This window comes from Lingula anatina, chromosome 1, assembly GCF_051362555.1.
Source record: "Lingula anatina isolate TDL-2025a chromosome 1, LinAna3.0, whole genome shotgun sequence".
Classification (NCBI taxonomy): domain Eukaryota; kingdom Metazoa; phylum Brachiopoda; class Lingulata; order Lingulida; family Lingulidae; genus Lingula; species Lingula anatina.
Genome location: NC_141767.1, coordinates 54,273,052 through 54,290,107, shown reverse-complemented (window position 1 = coordinate 54,290,107; position 17,056 = coordinate 54,273,052). Strand labels below are relative to the sequence as shown.

At 32.6% G+C, this 17,056-nt stretch overlaps 2 protein-coding genes across 9 annotated transcripts in view; one reads left to right on the top strand and one right to left on the bottom strand.

The window, feature by feature from the left end:
* Positions 1 to 3,836, bottom strand: part of LOC106159549 (uncharacterized) — an 18,891-nt gene extending 15,055 nt beyond the window's left edge. The window contains exons 1-3 of one of the 4 annotated variants that reach the window (XM_013535965.2): positions 3,717 to 3,836; positions 3,449 to 3,578; positions 2,271 to 2,433 (exon numbers count right to left, since the gene is read on the bottom strand). In XM_013535965.2, the coding sequence (XP_013391419.2) occupies positions 2,271 to 2,433; positions 3,449 to 3,542 (257 nt within the window). In that variant the 5' untranslated portion in view covers positions 3,543 to 3,578; positions 3,717 to 3,836. Of the gene's footprint in view, positions 1 to 2,270; positions 2,434 to 3,448 lie in introns of all 4 variants that reach the window. The other 3 variants (XM_013536206.2, XM_013536056.2, XM_013535893.2) reach the window with 3 other exon arrangements.
* LOC106159858 (exocyst complex component 6B) lies at positions 3,830 to 17,056 on the top strand. Of its 5 annotated transcripts, none has more exons than XM_087000503.1 (25): positions 3,857 to 4,027; positions 4,574 to 4,694; positions 6,214 to 6,379; positions 6,711 to 6,849; positions 7,005 to 7,050; positions 7,313 to 7,517; positions 7,783 to 7,983; positions 8,271 to 8,339; positions 8,556 to 8,639; positions 8,822 to 8,868; positions 9,061 to 9,181; positions 9,413 to 9,484; positions 9,740 to 9,789; positions 10,471 to 10,624; positions 10,910 to 11,019; positions 11,281 to 11,392; positions 11,636 to 11,715; positions 12,183 to 12,237; positions 12,524 to 12,596; positions 12,832 to 12,938; positions 13,720 to 13,767; positions 14,496 to 14,637; positions 15,087 to 15,160; positions 15,405 to 15,517; positions 15,785 to 17,056. In XM_087000503.1, the coding sequence occupies exons 2-25, from the start codon at positions 4,588 to 4,590 to the stop codon at positions 15,909 to 15,911; spliced, it is 2,502 nt and encodes an 833-aa protein (XP_086856629.1). In that variant the 5' UTR covers positions 3,857 to 4,027; positions 4,574 to 4,587; the 3' UTR covers positions 15,912 to 17,056. The 5 variants fall into 5 exon arrangements, with proteins under 5 accessions (XP_086856626.1, XP_086856625.1, XP_086856628.1 ...); XM_087000504.1 differs by having other exon boundaries at positions 3,863 to 4,027; positions 4,581 to 4,694; XM_087000500.1 differs by lacking the exon at positions 4,574 to 4,694 and having other exon boundaries at positions 3,830 to 4,027; positions 13,720 to 13,755.

Genomic DNA, 17,056 nt, shown 5'->3' with positions numbered 1-17,056 from the left:
TAAAATTTCTACTGTTTCTCTCTAGAACAGAAATAAAATCACCAAAAGCTAATAACATAATAATAATAATAATAAATAAGAAATTTATTTAGAGTCTAAAATCCATAAAAATAAACTTTACAAATAAAATGTAGACTTTACAGATAAAATGAATATAAACGGGTACTGTAAGGGTTTATTATCATTTAGATAGCAAAAATGTTTTTTGCTGCACCTAATTATTCAATAATGCATCTACCTTTGTGTTGATTTTAAAAAATGAAATTCCCCTTGAAATATATAATATATCTATATAAAATAAAAATATAATCAATCGCACACATTAAAATATCTATTACTTATTGGTTTAAAACTATTTTTGGTTCATGTGGGAGTTGGCTTTAGCGACCTTAGGTGTAATGCTGACATAGGCAAAAACAAATGTTCGCTGGTGTCCAGGGTCACTCATGACTGATTTAACTTTCTTGAGCACTCATCTGTCATACAAACTTTTCATTGGTGTTGATCCCTACCCTACAATGCAACTGGCAGTTTTCACTACACTGTTGTTGTCTTCCACTGCTGAACTACCATACCAGATGGTGAAAGAGAGTGTCAATACACTCTTAAGGGGTCTAGGATATTAACGAAAAAGTCCAAAACTAATGCAGCTAATTAAATTTCCTATTAACTAAAGGATATGGTCTAGCAAGCAAAACAATTTTCCAAAGTTTGTAGTCACAGTGTAACACGAGTGACGTAATATCAGCGTTTTCGGGCTAAAATTGTCATTTTTTTAATCAAGATTTTCTCTTAAACAAAAAGCCCTATAAATACGATTGAAATAGCTATCTAAAGGTTAGCACAAAAACCAGTAAACTCTGTCAGGATTTTCTCTTATTATTTTTACGTTTGATTTTATTTTGATAAAACGTGAATTTTATGAAATATATATGGACCATTCACTTTCAGTATAAATAACTTCAAAAATAAAAAGTCAATCAAGAACCCAAGACGCAGTCGACTAGATATTATACTGAAACACAGACACATCAAATTTCATGTCAATCTGACAGGAAAAGAATGAGATATGGGGATTGAAGTTTAGACTATGTTATCAATCTTCAAAGCTGAGAAATCGCTCATAAACCATTTGGCTCAGGTAATTGGGCTAATTTAGCAAATTAATTGCACCTCCACCTTACCTGTTATCATCTTATTGATCGGGAAGGTCTATACACCATTACGTGTTAAAATTGGGTTGTTTGTTTCTATCTAGATGCCAGAAAATCTTACTTTTGTACGCAAACTTATTCGCACCACGAAAGCCGCTCTTCCCTGAGAAATGATTGACAGCTGAGTAGGCCTTCCTACTCTCGTTTCACTGACGTAATTAATCATAATTGTACCTGACGCAGTAGGAGTCTGTGCACTGTCTAGGAAGTGTCTAAGGAAGCGCTAACTAACAAAAAGAAAATTACTTGAGGTGCAAGCAGAGGACAATGCCACCCGTCGTGCGTGGACGCCGCTCTACACACCAAGACGCGAAAATGGAGAAAGCAAGGAAGAATTACTCCGAGAAACGGCCGAATGTGGGTACGTATCAGCCACGATGCCACAGAGTGCCGATATCGTAATAGGCGAGTTTGAAAATGTTTTGGGTGGCAATATTATTTATAAACTTGCTTGCTGTTACGATCTTTATTGTAAAAAAATGATTGCCTAACAATTTTTTTCTGACAACCCAAGACGTTGTACGAATTCTCAGCAGCTCAAGTGTGATCTTGACGTGACATGATTGAGACGCTAAGGGAAAAAAATTAATATATTGTTAACAATGTAAAAAAATGGAAACAGTATAATCTCAGTTTAGCTGACGTAAGACTTATGAGCTGCCAGTGCACACGTAACAGCTTAAGACAAGTTAGACAACCATTCTTGCCCCGCCCCCCATAGTAACGGTGCTTGACAACGGAGGCCGAGCCTAAAGGCTGCCACGGACAGGTAGAAAAACTCGTCCAAATGTATATTTTTAGTCCGTGTTGCAAAAATATAACTTAATTGAGTATTAGATACAATATTGATTATTTCTAACGTATAAAAAACTAAAAATCGAGTTTAAGACGTATTTTTAATATCCTTGACCCCTTAATCACAACCAAGTAAAATTTTACTAGCAGTTCTTGGTTGCCATAGAATAGTGCCATAGGAAGTGAAGTCTTTACTAAGCCTTACAAACAAAGAAATTTAAAACATGTGACTTACAATTTTCTATTTTCTACACCTCTCACCTGTTGACTCTAGCAATCTCTGCTCTCTTCCAGGTATTGTCAATTCCACTGTGAACCAGCACCAACTGGCCTACATGAAGCTGGGACACATCACAACCCACTTCATACAGGCATTCACAGTACTCATGAAGTTTCTTTTCCCAAGCTTCTAACTGACTGATATCTTTAAAAAATGTTGAAATTATTTTCTTATTTTGAAAGTATTTGGATACTTGTATATAAATATAAACCTTTAAAATCATACTGAGACTAAAAGGAATTGTTATGAGAACACATAGTTGAAAGACAAAACTGCTGTTGTCAAGTTGGTAGCTATGAATTTATCAAAAATGTCAATACTGTATTAAAATAAAATGCCTTATTAAGTTATTTGTTAGAATAGGTATATCACAATCCGCTAGGAGCGCCACAGTAGTAACTATCCAGGGGCAGTGAAGTGCAAAACCGAGACTGGCCTGCTAACAGCTCACCCATGACATCCGTTTTTTTAAATCTCTCTTTTAGCGCCATGTAAATAAACTAATACAAGCCATTTACTAAATAAGCTGTAAATGAAAGAGTAAATTCCCATCACGTGATTTTCCCGTGTTGCAGTCTTAGAGAACTTTGATTTGAGGACGTTTTGAAGTTTTGCCTCGACAAAATATTAAAAATTTTAGATAAGTACTGCATGGAAGTTTTTGTAATTTATGCCATGTAAAGTTCATGAAATATGCAATATTATGGCAAAAAATCATGAAATTGAACCATGTGAAGTATAGTTTATTTGATGCGCAATATTTATAGTACGTGATCTGCACGGAAATCATCCCAGCCATGTGCTTTTGCGGTCACCAATTTAGTTTTGTTTCAGGGTCATTAGATTAACACAGAGCTCTAATTGCCTTAATTGCTCACAAGCAATTTAAGCTGCAGCTACAGCTGAGTGATCACTGCTGGTCAGTGGTCACAGGTTTTTAGCTGAAAAGTGTGGACACTTTTGGTGAAATTTTGCAGTTAAAAACTTCAATATCTTTGTTGCTTGTTGGAATATTTTTAAAATTCCAAAAGAATTCATCTGTTTTTATCATTACCATTCAGAAGATATGAGTATTATAATTTTCTGAACAGTTTGAAAATTTTTCTGATATACCTACATGTATGTTACAGAGAATGAATGGCACCAACATTTAACTCACCATATCCTATCTGTGCAGAAAAATTACTTGGGTCTATTACTTGTGTGACCTTAATGTTCATATAGTGTTCCTCTGGCACACTCTCCATCGCCATTTGGATCAATCTTCCCCTAAGCACTCCTCATCATGTCTTGGAAAAAATGTCAGGATATTAATTGTTATTTGTTAAAATCAACAATTTTCGTCATTGTTTGAAAGAGATATTTCAAACTTTTGATTGTTCTATTAAGTTTAGGTAATAGCAAGCTGATGTACATCATTGACTAACTTTTGCATTATCAGTTGAATACTGTCACTTCATTAGTATAAGAATCGCCTTACAGCTTTCTTCTTCAATGAAGTGCCATAACACATTTCGTTCCTCTAAATTCGAAAGAATTATCTTAACTCAAGTGCGCAAACTCCACCGGAAATTGCTATGGCGGAACCTGTACGGAAAAATTCTCACGATGTCTGGAAAAAGCTTGCAACGGCCGTGAAAGAGTCAGAGTTTGTTCAACAGGAGTCAATTCATGCTAAGCACGAGCTTTTGGTCAACGAAATTGAAACAACTGATGTTTCTTTGTCCACCACTTTAAGGTAAATGTTAAGTCTTTTTGTAACGAACTTGGGATTTCGTTTTGACACTGGCAGTAGTAAATATATTAGGTGCCACCCTCCTCCTAGTCGTATGAGAAAACGTGCTCTACTAATAACTTAAATTTTTTAGATATTATAAGTATAATAATCGACTATTTTAGAGAGTTTTGACTTTTGCTTCTGCAGATTTCAACTTTCACAGAGCGACGAACTGAAACGTTCTGCGTTTAACAGTGCATTATGATTATTCTTGACATAATTTGTTATTGTTGCAACTTAAATTAACACGCCAGTAGAAATTTGAAATTGAGAAAAAATACTGATTCAACCCGCAATTGCCAGTGCCATGTTGTATAAAAGTGGTTATTTGTTATTAATGATTGTAATGAAAGCATGTTACTGTTCTTAGATATATAATAAAGACTAATGTACATACAGGATGCATCACAATGACTGGGCATTGTTCTGAGCTATGGGTGATTTTCTTTGGGCAATATTTGTTATGTAGTAACATACAAATTATTGGCTGTTGGTGTACCTTACTAGTATATAGGTAGATCATGGCAGAACAGAAAAATGAAGAGAGTAGAAGTGGATATTATGAACAGGAGGGTTTGGTTTTGGAGCTTGAGTCAGGCAATCCTGGTAGTTTGAGCTATGTTCTGAGGTAGGAATGTTATATGGTGTCAGCATTTAATGTGTTCCTTTGCATTCCTCATCCACTTTAGCAATTTGAAGTGCTTAATTATTATCCCACATGCACACTTGCATTATATTTATCTCCACACCTAGTTTTAGGCATTATTTTTTGTTTGGACTTTGGGGTCATTCTGGCATTATTTTTAAGTGAATTAACAATTTTCTCCAAATTTTGATGTAAGGATGGAAAAAATTTAAGATCAAGTCATTTATTTATTTATTTTTATTTACTTTTTTTTTTTTGCCAAATGAGCTTTTATTTTACATTCATTTTAAAATATTTTCTTTCTTTCTGACACTTTGTGTTAGACTAACAATTCAATGTTTCACCAAAAATAAATGAATAAAAAAGAAAAATAGTGAAATGGTCTGGTCAAATAATTTATAGCAGATCATATTTATTTTGACTTCCAAGCTGTTTATCCTAATTGTATTATTTTCTAATCAAAAGATTTCATGTTTTAATGCATATGGACCCAGGTGTTAGTAGTTACAATAGTTTCATTAGAGCAGTCAGCATTATCCTGCATTACATTTATGCCCAGATGCTACCTTGGGTGCATAATGTGTTGTGGACTTGCCTTTAGGATATTATGCATGGACATGAATATTGTGTCTGCAAACTTTCATGTAGATATAAACTTCTGTTTTTGCTGTTTATATACAGTTTGAATGCAGCTTTTTGTGTGCAGCATAGCTCTCATGTGTTCTGATCTGTCTTCTAACTTGTCACATCCTCACCCTATATACTCACATGTACCCCTCCACTCACACTAAAACCAAAAACATTTGAGTTTTTCTTTGCCATAGTTTGATTAAAAAAACACCATTCTAATCCATACTAGTACCCTCCCCTCACTGTGTATCCTGCATTTCTGCATTTTTAGTTATTAGATATATTTTTCTAAAAGCTTTCTTTGAAGGGATGCTTTAGATTACCTACCCTATTATTTAAAATGTTATGAAGCAGCTTTGCATATGAAATGTATTAATTGTATTTATTTTAGCAGTTATTAAAATGTTATCTCTGTTTTCTGATGCTTGTTTTGTGTTGGTTTTTAGAAATTAAAAATGTGAATTTATATATTTTTCTTACAATTGTTTTTCTTTTAGTTAAACCAAATTATGTTTATGTGTGATCCATTTTTTATACTGCTTTAAGTATCTAACATTTGTTGCTGTTAAATTATATATTTATAATTTTATCTTTTTAAATATATTTCCTTGAGAGTTTTTTCTGAAGCGTTATGTAAAGAAAACTGAATTTTGACAGACTTGTACAGTAGATAAAAAAGTTTCCAGTTTCATAACATTTCATCTTGCGTATATATATATGGCTACAGTTTTGCAATAAAAATGAATACAGATATATTTGGAGGACTGTTGTCATACAAATACATAGTGATTACTATTATGTACATGTTACAAAATAATTGTAGTGCTCCAGCATGATCACACTTTAAAGATGTGAAATGCCACTATTCCAGAGCTGTATATGATGGAGAGGAGCATAAGATGTTCATGGAGCACTTGGATGCTCGCCTCAAGCACCATGACAAGGAGATTGAACGCATGTGTAACTACCACTACCAGGGCTTTATTGATTCCATAAGGGAGCTGCTCCAAGTCAGAAATGAAGCACAGAATCTCAAGGTATGGAAGAGGTGTTAGGGGACATTTTTTGGTATTATTAATTATAAGCATTTTAACAAGTTTGTAATATAATTTTAAGGGGATAGATTCATTTTGTAAACAATTGTATTTGAAACTAGAAAAAGCTCTGATTGTACACAAACTAAGGGGCTAGTGACCAGGATGGTCAAACAATTTTGCATACACAGAACTTGTAAGTTATGTAGCAATTTCATAAATTCACAAAATGATGTTGTAACACTAACATATTTTTGTTAATGCTGAATTTTGATAACGTTTAGATTTGACAGATTTTTAAAGCGTGAGAGACCTGGTCTATTTTTCTTCTTAGAGTGAAATTGAAGCTACAAATGAAGAACTCCAGAAATCCAGTCAGATTCTAATGAAGAAAGGCAGTGAGTTGGTGACCAGTAGAAAAATACAAAGAAATATAATGGCAGCAGTGGAACATTTAGAGCTGTGTTTGCCAGGTATTCTGTTGCTTTTAGGATGAAGTTGTTACAGACGTTAACTTAATTATTAATAAACAATGTTACTGATAGGAAACCTGTACTACATATTATATTTTTTTCTGTGAAATTTAGTGAGATTTGTTGTGATCATAATCCTGTTCTTTGTATTTCAGTTCTTGAAAAATTTGGAAAGCTTAGAGAACAAATGAATGATAAGCGGTAAGTTGTTATAAGGTTCTGACATACCTCTGCGCCCAAAATAGTTTGTAGCATAGCTTAAAGACTTAAGCAACCTAAAGCCAATTGTCATCCTCAGATGCATTCATATAACTTTTATATGAACTTTTATATGAATCATTTCTTTTTCAATGTAGCTATGTATTTTTTGGAAGCTTATATTAATTGGAGAGTTTTATGCCATTGTAAAAGCTACGTGAAAATTGGTATATTATGACAACCTCACTGTGTCAATCGTATGCAGGTACTACCCAGCTCTCAAAACACTGGAACAACTGGAGCATGTGTACCTTCCACGTGTTAGTCGATATAGGTTCTCACAGATGATGAGTGAGACCATTCCCAAGCTTCGTGAAGAGATCAAAGAAGCTTCCATGTCTGATCTTAAAGATTTCCTTGAAAACATCAGGAAACATTCACCTAAGATTGGTCAAGTTGCTATGAGACACGTGAGTTACTTGGAAAATGCTTGTATTCTACTAGCAACTTATTTTAGAACAAAACTTTTAAGTAGTGGGATTTTTGTCATGAATGTGGATGAACCTGTTGTGCACTATTTTCTTGCTTAATCATTTCAGATTTGTAGAGCTAGTGGATCTTACAGGATCTATTTATGACACTTTTTTTATCATTTGGATTTTAATTGATTTCTATTTTGAAGTGTGACTGGGCATCTTTACAAGTGTAAAAATTCCAAAGTTTTCTTTAATATAGGCAGCAGAATTGAATAACATTGATTCTGGACCGTCAGCACAACAGCCACCAAAAGTTATCAAAAAGAAAAAGAAAAGACGAGCACCAAAACCTCCTAACCCATTCACGGGAGAAGTTGAAGAGGAAGATGCAGTAGAAGATAATGATGAGGAAGATGATGCAAATCCATTCTTACAGCCAACAGAGTCAGAGGAAGGAGAAGTGAGTAGTCATTCATGTTGAATATTCCTTCATTTATGTTTTTTTTATATTGTTCAGCAACTTTTAGCATCCTGATTTGGAATAGATAAATGACTGCATCTTTTTAGAAAACAGGTTGTGGTTGTATTATAAGAGTGTAACATCAGTTATTATCAATTAATATAACATGACCAGTCTAAAAGATTTCTTTTTTTTTTTCATTTTTGACATTGTAATGCAAATTACTTTCCTCTTATCTTAAAATTTTTTTCTAGACCTCGGAAATTTTATTTATTTTATGCTTTCAGGAACTCAGTGCTCAAGACTTAGTGGACTTTTCTCCAGTTTACAGATGTTTCCATATCTATACTGTTTTGGTATGTAAGAATTAAGGAGACAAGGAAAGAACATAATATTGTGATAGGACCAAAATGTATTTAATTAGACTAAGTAGATTTGTAATAGAATTTCAGAATTTGCTCTCTGCATTTATGTGATGTCAAAGCAATTTATTAGATGATTTATGTACATCTGTATTAAGGTTAGTGAATGCTATTCCACACTTGAAATTTATCTTTATCTTGTAATTGTAGGGTGCCAGAGAAACATTTGTAGATTACTACCGTAGACAGCGAAGAAAGCAAGCAAGATTGGCTTTGCAGCCTCCTACCAACATGGTTAGTGATAAGTATCTTCTGCATGCAAATTGTATTATTTTTTGTTTGTTTTTGCATATTAAACAGTTATGCCTCATGTATTATCAAGGAATGTTTTACTTAATCAATCTTTCTTGATAAGTTCCATCCAACTTAACAGCAGTTTATGTCTAAAAGAATGTATGGTCTTTTTATATTTTTAGCATGCCTCTGTAGAACATTATAGGGTTTACTTCCAAGAAGTAGTAGGGTGAGTATGTTATGTTTTGGATAGTTACAGGGAGATTGTAACGTTTCAGAAAAACAACTACCTGTGTATTCACATATCCCTGCACACTTAAATTGTATAAATGATATAGTTTATTTTATAAGATTTCAACTTTTAAATGTGGTCCTTTACATACATATGACTTCTGTATGAAGTATTGTTTTTCTGCTTCAGGTTTTTAGTTGTTGAGGACCACATTTTAAATACTACATCTGGCCTTGTGGACAGAGGCTACATGGACGAGCTGTGGGACATGTGTATTTCAAAGATTGTTGCTGTGTTAAGGACTCACACAGTAAGTAATATCAGTAACTGTGACTTCTATTTAATAGAAAAATAAATGTTATGTGGAAAAATAGACTTATAAACAAAGATTACCAGTCTCCCTAAAGGGGCAAAATTTCTGTGTAGAGCACGGCCAGCTTCACATATTTTGATGATAGAACAAAAATTAACAGACTTGTTTGATGCAGATTTTAGATACATTTGCTCATTATACTATTTAATGTATTTCTATTTGTTTTAGGCCTATTGCACAGATGCCACACTTCTTTTACAAATAAAAAATGTGATCATTTTATTTAGTCATACATTGAAGGTAAGAGGTTGCCAAACAGTTTTAAAGATATCTAGAAATTTTTATTGAGGAAAGTCTAAATAAATTTATAGATATCCATGCCTTTGTTGAATTTATAAAAATATAGAAGATAAGACAATGTAAGTGAGAAACATTTACATTTGAACTTGCACGTTAATGCAGTTTTGTGTATGTGCGGATAATATGTACAACCTATTATATTTAAGTCAAAACAGTAATGACTTTTTATTCAAAATTTAAATGATTATGTTTCAGAGTTATGGTTTTACAGCAGGAAAACTTTATGATTTATTGGTAGAAGTCAGGTATGTTAATTTTTGAATGACGTGTTCATTCCTCCATTCATTCAGCTGAGATTTTTTTATATATTAGCTAAGTAATAGCTTACAAGCAGTTTTTGTTTATTTATAGAATTGTATGTTATAAACAGTGGTAGCAAAAAAGAAATATTAATTGTTCCATATTATTTTGAATGATTTTGAATGATAAAATATTAGGTTTATTTGTAGACTTAGAAATGGCTGGATTCCATTTATAATGTGAAGATTTGATCATTAACATTTCAAGATAATGATCAAAGTTTACAGTAGTATCAATAGATCTTTAAAGGAACTCTTCGTTTTGGCCAAAAAATGAATTTTCCTGGGGTCAACAATTTTCCCGTACTTACCAATGGTTAATGAATCCATTTTTACATTCAAAGTTAGTCCCTGTTTTTTTTCCAAAAAGTTTGGTTTTTTGTTAAAAGCTCTTAAGAGATTATAACAGAGTATAGCCATCAATGGAGGTCACGTGGTCTGAAGACAAGCTCAGATATCAGAATAATAGCTTTAACTGCTGTCTTTGTCGTAAAACAGAATATATTATATTTCTTTGAGTTATTCACAATGTTTTTATTGTGAAATATAGACCTCATACGAAGAGTTATTATCCCTTTAATATCTTTATTTTTAATTATATGTTTTATTATTTTTCCATCCAAACAGGGATCAGTACAATGAGATTATCATGCAGAAATGGATCCAAGTGTTCCAGGAGATTTTTGCCCAGGATAACTATACCGCTATTTCTGTGCAGACACAGGAAGAGTACCTGGATGTCACCTCTAAGTACCCATACAAAGATGAGGAGTTTGAGAAGGTATTGGAATGATAGAATTTTTACCTGGGCATACATTTATAGAGTGAAACAGCAGGCTTTGGTGTGATAAAAAGCATGGAAGATTGGGTGGGGTTGGAGGCTATTTTGAAAAATATCACAAATGAAAGTGTAACAATCATTGGTAGCTAAGTAATTTTGTTGGAACTATTTATGATGTGAAGATCTGATTTTGTCAATTGTTTATAAAATGACAATAGAGAAAGAAAATGGATTTGGTAACATCAGGAATAATGATTGATAGAGATTTTGATGTTTTCTTTTCAGAGCCCCTTTCCAAAAACATTTCCTTTCTCTCAGTTTGTGCCAAAGATTTACATTCAAGTGAAAGAGTACATCTATGCTTGTCTGAAATTCTCAGAAGATCTGCATCTCAGGTGACACTGTTAGAATTGATATTCAAAGGACCTATGTTATTTTTTGCCTTATGAAAACCGACATAATATGTGATGATTGAAATGTTCACCATAAAATATTGTATTTTTTCATACTCTAAACCTTCATTAATATCAGTTAACAAAAATATTTGGTATTTTAACGTATCACTTTTTTGAAAATCATTGGGTTATCTTTAAATTAGAAAAAATAACAATTATTAAGACTGATTATGAAATATTTATTTTCTTTTTTTATTTTAGTCATTCTGAGGTGAATGACATGATCAGGAAGTCTGCCAATATTCTCCTGACTAGAACACTAGGGGGATGCTTGTCAGAACTGATACGAAGACCAGAGCTAACACTGCTCCAGGTACATATTGGCAGTTGATGTATTGTAATTCAGTGTTGATATTAATGTGAGAAATGTTTGGTTGTAAAGAACTGAGTTGTTTTCATGTTGCTCTGTATTTGTGAAACTATTTTTTTTTTTTGTTGAGAGGCCATTTTGGCAATTGGTGTCATAACTTACAAAGATTATTTTAAAGAGTTGGCAGTTACTTTACATTTGCTGCTATTGGACCTTACATATGTTAACAGCTGCAATCTTTCCTAGTTGATCCAAATCTCCATCAACATGAATTACTTAGAACAGTCCTGCGAGTATCTAGAACAATTCATCTCCAACATCACTGGGTAAGTCTACAGAGATATGTGGTAAAACCAGTACGATTGTCTTCATGTCCTGTTCTTATAAGACGTACATGTTTCACATATCATCCTGTCAGGAGTTTCATATTGTGTTATTAACTGACAAAAATCAAGCTTGATTGTTCAAGAAATATATTATTTCTTAAACTTAATTAATCATATTCTATTTGATATAGTTGTGATTCCCTGTTGGCAACCCTTGCACCATTGGATATTTATTTAAATTCTTAAACATGATGTATGATAATGAATTATGTATCAAAAATGTTTTTGTCTTCAGTTACAGGAAATGTTATGCTTTCTTAGAATTCAGAAATAGAATAAAATCCTTGGCCTAGTTTTAAAATCACTGTTGTACTTCCTTTTGAGGAAAAGATATTGGAGGCATCCCGTAGAGTAAACTATTTATTGTAATTTTGTGATTAAAAAAATACTGTTTATGTTTTTGTTAGTGCTGATAGGGAAAGTGTGCATGTGACCAAACTCCATGGAACAGCCATGTTTAAGGTATGATACATTCCTTCTCTGCTGTTGACATAAAAAATTATCATGTGAAAGACTGAAATATATGTAAAATATTACTCAGGAGCAAGATATTTTTAGATGTGCTTCTTGGAAGGAATATTTGGATAGCAACAGTTGTTCCATTCTCACTTGTGTTGTTGTAATTATATAAACAGTGACTAGTTTTATTCTTCCTATATCATAAAATTGGATAAAACCATGAACTAAGATTTTTTTCAATTGGATTAATTATCAAAGAACTCAAAGTTTTGTTTTTATTCGATATTAGGATGCACGGAGTGAAGCTGAAGATCAAATCTATTATAAACTGAATAAGAAAATAGATGACATATTGGAGTTAGGTAAGTAAAATCTCTAAATAATCTAGGTTTTGAGATAGATGCAGTTAAAAGTTGTCATTTCATTGTAATTAAAATCAGTTTTAATTACTTAGTTTGAATTGGCATAAAGTCATCATTTTTCTTTAAATTGTTTGTAGCTGTGCATTTGGGAGTGTGATATCACATGCAAAAGACCTATTTAAATTGAATACATTCATATCATTATTTACTTTGATAAATTGCACTTTCTTCACAGCTTCATATGAGTGGACCCTTCCAGAACCTAAGGGACATGCCAGTGGATATCTAGTGGATCTCATTGCCTTCTTGCAGAGCACATTTATGTCCTTTACTAACTTGCCAGTAAGTCGAAGTTCAACTGTTGAATAGCCAAACTGACAAAGAATTCTTTTGTCAGTTAGGGATTCTGTTAAAAAAAACTTTTAAATTATATTGGCTATAGTTGTAATAACTGTTTGACATACATATTTCCGTGTTTGTTCACATGTGTGTGCATGGGAGAGAGAGAGAGAGAGAGAGTAACAGGCATATGGTCAAAGCTCACCTAATGAAATTTATCTTATATAATGTATAATACTATATATACACTCAGGCTAAAAATTTCATTTTCACAAATCATGTAAATGGAGTGACGAAAATTGAAGTTTGCAGTTTTAGCAAGTCTTGACAATAAACATTAAGAATCTTTATTTTAGACATACAGAATGTAGGATACAGTTAAAAATAAAATCTTGAGGCTGCTTTTTGTCAGTATCATGTGAAGCATCCACTGTTTATTGTCAAGACTTGCTCAAACTTTGTCATGGAAATGACACTAAAAATCATTATTGACTTTGCTCATATGGTTATTTTATAATTATTCAAAATAATGATCTTTTCAATTTTTTAGGGGGCTGAGTGTACATATACATTATGCTTTCCCTGGAGAGATGATTATATTCCAAATAGTTAATTTTGTCTTTTATACATAAGTAAAATACTTAAATGCCCCTGTATCATGCATTGTCTGCTTCACTTTTTAAAAACCATTTTTGTACAAAGTGTTTCATTTTATTTTGCTGCATTTTTCCCTTTGAATGGAATTCCATTTCATTGTCTTAGGCACTTGGTTTTTGGCTTTCAGGATATGGTTACCAAGACAAAGTCCACATTTATCAATGTTAGACATATGGTATTGTAGCTACAATGCTATGCATCAAACTTTCCTTGTATTTTCCTTTCTTTGCTAATCCATGTAGGCATGCCTCACATGCTTATTATTGGGCAAGCATATGTTTTTATACCTTTTTGACATTTTTACCAGGCTGACTGTTTTGTTCTTTGCATTTTTGAAAACCTTGTCCATAAATAAAAGAGAAATCTAATTCTGCAAAATATTAAATAGATGACTTTGTTAGTATGATAATACTGACTACAGACACCCGAAAGTAGGAATTATACAGGGAAAAAAAGAAAATCAGAATTTTATCATTACTTACCATGCAGTTTTTCTTCCTGCTTAATTATAGTCCATCCCTCAAACCTTGCTTTTTATAGCAGACATTTGTTCCTTTGGGAGTCTCATTTTTTAAACTTTGTTTAGATGTGAGTTTGAATCAACTGAAATATTGCTACAATAACCACAAGTATACTATTAAAAAACAAGATGCTTTAAAATCCACATAAAAATGCAAATCATCCATTCCTGTTTATATTTATTGAACTGTTTTCAATGTAATTTTTATGTTTTGGGAACATCAGTCAATGAAAAAGAGCAGTGTGGCAAGGAAAGAATGCATAATAATAGTAAGAAGTAAGCAAACATGAAAATTTCAAAAAATTTGTTTCATATTTTCAACCATTCTTATTTATCCATTACTAAGATCACTAATATTTTAAGACTATATCATTGATCTGTAGGATAAGGTTGCCAGAACGGCCCTGATGTCGGCATGCAAGCACCTAGCTCAGAGGATGATGGACTTCTTGCTGGATAATGAGGTCAAGGCCATCTCACTAGGAGCTCTCCACCAGCTTAACCTGGATCTTATGCAGTGTGAACGTATGTAGATTAAAAGAAGCCTAAATAAAGAACTCATTTAGGTGTAAATACTGAAGTTTTTAATTTATATTTGTGGAAAAATCCTACACTTATATATTTGAATGGTAGTTAAGATATTACATGAAGAGATACTAATATGTATGGATGTTCTCCATATTTTGTGAGCTTTCCAATAATTATCTGTTTTGTTTTCAGGTGTTTCTCATTGCATTTATTTTTATTTTATGACAGAAAATTTGGTACCTCCTAATAATACATCTTTGTGACTGTTTTAGTTAAAGCAAATGTTTTGTTTCGAATAAAGTGTATGTTTAGTTATTAACATACATTGAAAGAGTATACTTGCTGGATTTAGTCTTCCTATTATGTTACTTCTTGGTTTGAAAACTATATTCTCTCTGATATTGATTTTGTGTGGCATCTTTCACACTATGATTTTTTTTTTTCAGAATTTGCCAACTCGGAGCCAGTTCCAGGCTGCAATGATGGAACATTACAACTTGCTTTTATTGATTTGAGACAAGTTAGTAATTATAATTTCACTATTATTATACTAATAACAAGTTGTGATTTTGAACTTGAATCCATACTTATGGCTTTTTTGTAAAGAAATGAAATTTCAGGTAGTGGAAGAAATAAGCAAAGTGCCTTTGAGGGGCTTGTCAGCATTCTACTTTGTAAATTAATTTATGTTATTTGAATGTTGTCTCAAATTCATTTTTAACAGGGTTGTAATTAAAAAAAATGTTTTTCCCCTTTCCCCTCAGCTCTTGGACCTCTTTACTACAGAGGACTGGTCAGCTTATCTTGCTGACTTTGGTAAACTGGACTGTAAATATCTGAGGGTTCCTGGTCAGAGGGCAATAACACTGCTGGAAAAGTAAGTTAAAGTGCCATTGAAATAGCCATACATCAGTTTTTTTTTCAAACTGATAATGGTGGCAAATCTACCAAATGAGTTTAATATAAATTGAGTAAGATTTTGCCATCTACCAGTACTTTTAGGTTGAATGTTGAGGGTTCATTACATAGCATTTTGGTTTTTTAACAGTTTCTTCAGGTTGAATTTTCTCTTAACTGATTTGTCAGTATGACACCCCTTTGTTATTTTTTGTTAAATTATTTGACCAATGAATTGTTTTTACAGGGTCAATACTGCAGACAGAAAAAAGATATTTACTTTTAAGAAGAATGAGAGAGACAAGAAGAAACTCATTGAAACTGTTCTAAGGCAGTTAAGGCAACTTGTAAATGAATCACAGCATCAGAATTGACATCAAGAAAAATATGACTTATTTGTATGTAGCAGTGTAAGGATGAAGTCAGTTAACTGACAGTGTCTGCCAAACTAAGGTTGTTGGTTTAGATAAAGGCTGCAGTTAGTAGCTGACATAATTGAGATTCTTGAGTATCATGTATTTGGCATTATTTTGGTTGTTACGACGCTTCACTGTTGTCATACTGCAACACTGTGGTTACCTGTCACGGCAGCAAGAAGGACTTATATCTAAGAAAATAACGTCTTGCCTACATGATAATTTCATTGGCATAGTTTTCAAGAATGTCCAAATGCTGAGATAACACAGTTATTTATAGTGTGTCTGGGGTTCAATTTTTATTCTCCCTGAATAGCTAAGCAAGATTTGCTGATGTAATTGTCAAAGCTGCTTTGTTATTTTCAGGTATGTACTGTCAAGTGTGAAAGAGCCATGCCATCAACTTTATGTGCTATACATTTTATCAGAAATTTTATACATAACACAGCATAATGTGTGAATATCGTCTTCATATACATGATTATGAAGAAATTGAAATTATTTAAAGTTACTGCTAATCATTAGCATTGGTATGTCCGGTTGCACCTACATTAAAGTGGAAAAATGGCCTATGTTAAAGTGGTAAATTTTGAATTCTAAGTACAGGTAAATAGGCTGCACTCCATTTGCTTTGTCTGAATGCTATTCTGTGTACTGTCTTCACCAGTTAACATAATTGTGGTGCTATACTCGGGTGAAAATGGGCTTGAAATTATAATTTTGTGCAATAGATATACAGGTTCTGGTTCTAAAGAAAGCTAAAGGAAATAAGATCATTGCTTTTTGCCATTCAGTCGGAAATTATAGTAATGTATAAATAGAGCATGCCATATCACCAATTGCTCAATTATTTAACTAATTACATTTACTTTAGTTTGACAATTCATTTTGTACATAAAAACGATATACAGGTTCTCGTTCTAAAGAAAGCTAAAAGAGGTAAAATGTTTCCTTTTATACCATTCAGTCAGCAGGTATAGTAGATCTATGTAAAAATAGAGCATGTCATATCACTAATTGCTCAATTATTTAACCAGCTACATTTACTTTAGCATAACAATTTATTTTGTACATAATAAACAAAACAGCATGATTAAAATTAA